Genomic DNA, 3,539 nt, shown 5'->3' on the forward strand with positions numbered 1-3,539 from the left:
GAACTGGGTCAGAGGTTGAGGCTGAGTTCAGGTATACCAGGGGGCTGAGTATGTGAATGAGAGTTTTAGTTTTGAGAGGAGCTAGCTGGGCAAGACAGGAGGAGAGTATGCCATTATAGTAGTTGACAAGGTCAAAGGGATTATTAGACAGTGGGGGAGGAGAGGCAGACACTACATCGGCAAGATTTAAAAATCATATTGAGGTTGTTAAATACGATGTGGTTATCGATATGTTTTGTACATTTACTAACATTTTGAAAGCATGGAGAGAGTAAGAGAGCTGTACAACCACACTGACAGTGGAAAGAATTTTTGTTCAAATCATCATTTAATACAGGTGATATTACATCTACCTGGCCTTTCTGGATATCTGTTTATTGTTCACTGTGGGGAGAGAAATTGAGGATAAACCATATATTTGCTACTGTAAGAACCTGCTGATGAGCAGAAAGAAAATAAAACCTCACTTTCATTGCTGGAACACAGTGAGACACGTTCAGCGGAAGTAAACAATAAAAAGGTAGGAGGAAGACCAGAAAGGAAGGGTATATCCCAAAACATAAAAATCAGTCATAAAAAGATATACAAAGAAACTGTGGGAACTGTTGAGTTAAAGAAAATGGGAAATATATTTTACTGCATTGCACTATGGATGAGGAGGAAAGGGAAAGATTGATTGATACAGTCCTAGAGGCAAGGTGGGGGTGGAATTTCATGTGGTCACAGGGAACAGAGGGAGAAATAGAGGAGGTAGGACCAGGAAGGCACTTTTATACTTTCTGAAATGCCACAGGGTTAATGGGAAGAATTAAGGACATAAGGTACATTCATATGATGTTGCACACTTTTGTATACACTCTAGGTGAAGGTATGCACCTTAAAGTTGTTTGCGATCCGCCAATAAACTTAGAGAAAAAGAAGTAAGAACCCGTTGATGAGCGGAAGGAAAAAAATACTCACTTTCACTGCCGGAACTTTAATGCTGTGACACATCCACCGGAAGTAAACAAAACAAGCGCTAGCAGCGTTAGCTCCACAGATGTGTGGATTTAGCGGCGGGATGATGGTTTAGTTTTCGATAATAAAGGGTTAGATGTAATTAGGCAACAATGTGTTCAGTTGAGTCTTTGAGAGAGTTTGTCAACGAGCGACTAACTGCTGCTGCTGAAGAAATATTGGGAGTTTTTAAAAGAACCATCATCGAGTACGAGGAAGAGATCGATCGTCAGCGCAGACTGTTGGATATCGTTTGGAAGCCTGAAATAAAGTTACACAGGACAGGTGTGTAGGAAAAATAAATACTAATTCACTCGCATGTCAGTAGGCCTATTTTTGCTCTGCAATCACAGTAGTATCCCGTACGTTTTGTTGTATGTCCCTCCAGATCTCCCACAGCAACATTTTTGTAAGGACCAGCAGCTCTGTATTGAGGAGAGGAAGTCCAGTGTGGACCAAGAGGAGCCAGAGCCTCCAGAGATTAAAGAGGAAGAGGAGGAAGTGTGCAGCAGTCAGGAGGGAGAGCAGCTTGTAGTGAAGCAGGAGACTGATGGCTTTATGTTGACTCCTGCTGATGAGGAAAGTGAGCACAGTGAAGTTCAGACTCTGGACTTCATTCATGATGACACTCAAAGTGCAGCAGAGAATGACTCTGTCGTCATTATACCAGTTATAAGCTATGTGATACCAACCAGTGAGCACCAGCTGCTCTCTCACAACTCTCATGTAGCTGAGAGCCAAGATCAGAAGGGAGGACATCATGAAAACAACAGCAACACAGATGAAAAATCTCACAAATGTGACACGTGTGGAAAAGCTTTTCTGTACAGGTATAACTTAAAAATACACCAGAGAATCCACACAGGTGAGAAGCCGTTTACGTGCAAAACATGTGGGAGAGCTTTCAGACAGACTAGTCATTTGACAGCCCACATGAGAATTCACACAGGCGAGAAACCGCACCTTTGCAGGATTTGTGGGAAAAGATTCAGCGACATACGCGTGTTGGAAAGGCATTTTAAAATCCACACAGGTGAGACTTTGTAACTTTGCAAGACCTGCAGGAAGAGACATTTGAATGTGTGACAATTGTCAAGGCATATAAGATCTCATACAGACAAGTGGTCTTGTGTTTGTTAAATATGTGGGAGCTGATTCAGTTCTGGTTCATGGTCAAAACACACAAGAACTGACAGAAGTGAGGTGTTGCATGTTTGTAGCACCTGTGGGAAAAGTTTTACTCAGATCACATACTTTAAAAAACACCTGAGGACCAGTTAACACAGGAGAAACCATAGAGCTGAAACTCCTGCGGAGACGTGCTCTCTATCTGAATCAAGTAAAATTGCCCACTGAGAGGAGGTCACAATATGTTGAAGAACTACATTTGTTAAAAATGCCATTTTGTTGAACTAACTCCCAGTTTTACTCATAATCCTGTTGTTCTTTGAAACAGTCTATCTTCCAAATTTTTTGAAAAATAAAGTGTTGTCAGTGGAGCTGCTTCATATTGAACATTTGATGCTACATATTCTGTTCTACTTCACCAGATTTTAGAGGCAAATGTACCTTTTATGCTTTTACTTTTGACACCAATTCACAGCATGGATTTTTCTACATTGTTCCTTGAGGTCTTGGTGTTTTTTGTGGTACTTTGGAGAGATTTGGTTTGGACATTTTTATCAGTTATCTAGGGTTAAAAAAAAAACCTTAAATGTAGCACTATATCAGGGAAACAAATGTTATCAACCCATAAACTGCTGCAACAACGTATGAGACATAATTGAACATGGGAATGGCCATTGTATACTTGATAATAATGTTCTTTAAGCACCCTCACACTAAACTTTTAAAGTTTTAATAGGTGCCTAACCAAAACACAATGTTTATCACAGATTTATGACTAGAAAAACTTGACACAGCTGCATCTCAAATCAATCTTCAAATGACAAACTTTGGTGGTCAAACATCAAGGTCACTGTGACCTTGAATTCGTCTCATTTTCGAGAAAGCCATATCTCAAGAAGGCCTTGAGGGAATTTCTTTTAATTTGACACAAATGTCCACTTGGACTGAGAAATAAACAGATTAGACTTTGATGGACGAAAGTTAAAAGTCAAGGTCACTGTGACCTCACAAAATATGTTTCTGACCATAACTCAAGGATTCTTGTACTAATTATGACAAATCTTCACACAAATGTCTAACAGGATGCAGTGATGAAGTGGAGAGATTTTATATCCAAAAGGTCAATGGTCAGCTTCACTGTGACATCATAATGTTCAACGGTGCACATCTTGAGACTGTGCTGATTGTATAGATCTTGTGTGCTGCTGGGGGGAAGATGTGTGTGAAGCATCCATATTGTCACAGACATTGATGTACACTGTAAGAGCAGAATGGCGTTGACTTCTCATTTGTGCAAATGGACGTAAAAGATAATCATCTATAGATTATCACATGTTTTGGATCAAAAAGATCGAGTAATTTTAGAAATAGAATTCAAAAAGGGCGATCAACAGTAGATTCTTTAATTAGAGTAA

At 39.8% G+C, this 3,539-nt stretch overlaps 1 protein-coding gene across 1 annotated transcript; it reads left to right on the forward strand.

Moving 5' to 3' along the window:
• Positions 1–971: 971 nt before the first annotated feature.
• Positions 972–2,495, forward strand: LOC126385591 (zinc finger and SCAN domain-containing protein 12-like). The gene is made up of 2 exons (XM_050037392.1): positions 972–1,281; positions 1,385–2,495. Exons 1-2 carry the CDS (start codon positions 1,110–1,112, stop codon positions 2,041–2,043), a joined length of 831 nt encoding a protein of 276 aa, XP_049893349.1. The 5' UTR covers positions 972–1,109; the 3' UTR covers positions 2,044–2,495.
• Positions 2,496–3,539: the final 1,044 nt, after the last annotated feature.

Source organism: Epinephelus moara, chromosome 24 (assembly GCF_006386435.1).
Source record: "Epinephelus moara isolate mb chromosome 24, YSFRI_EMoa_1.0, whole genome shotgun sequence".
Classification (NCBI taxonomy): Eukaryota; Metazoa; Chordata; class Actinopteri; order Perciformes; family Serranidae; genus Epinephelus; species Epinephelus moara.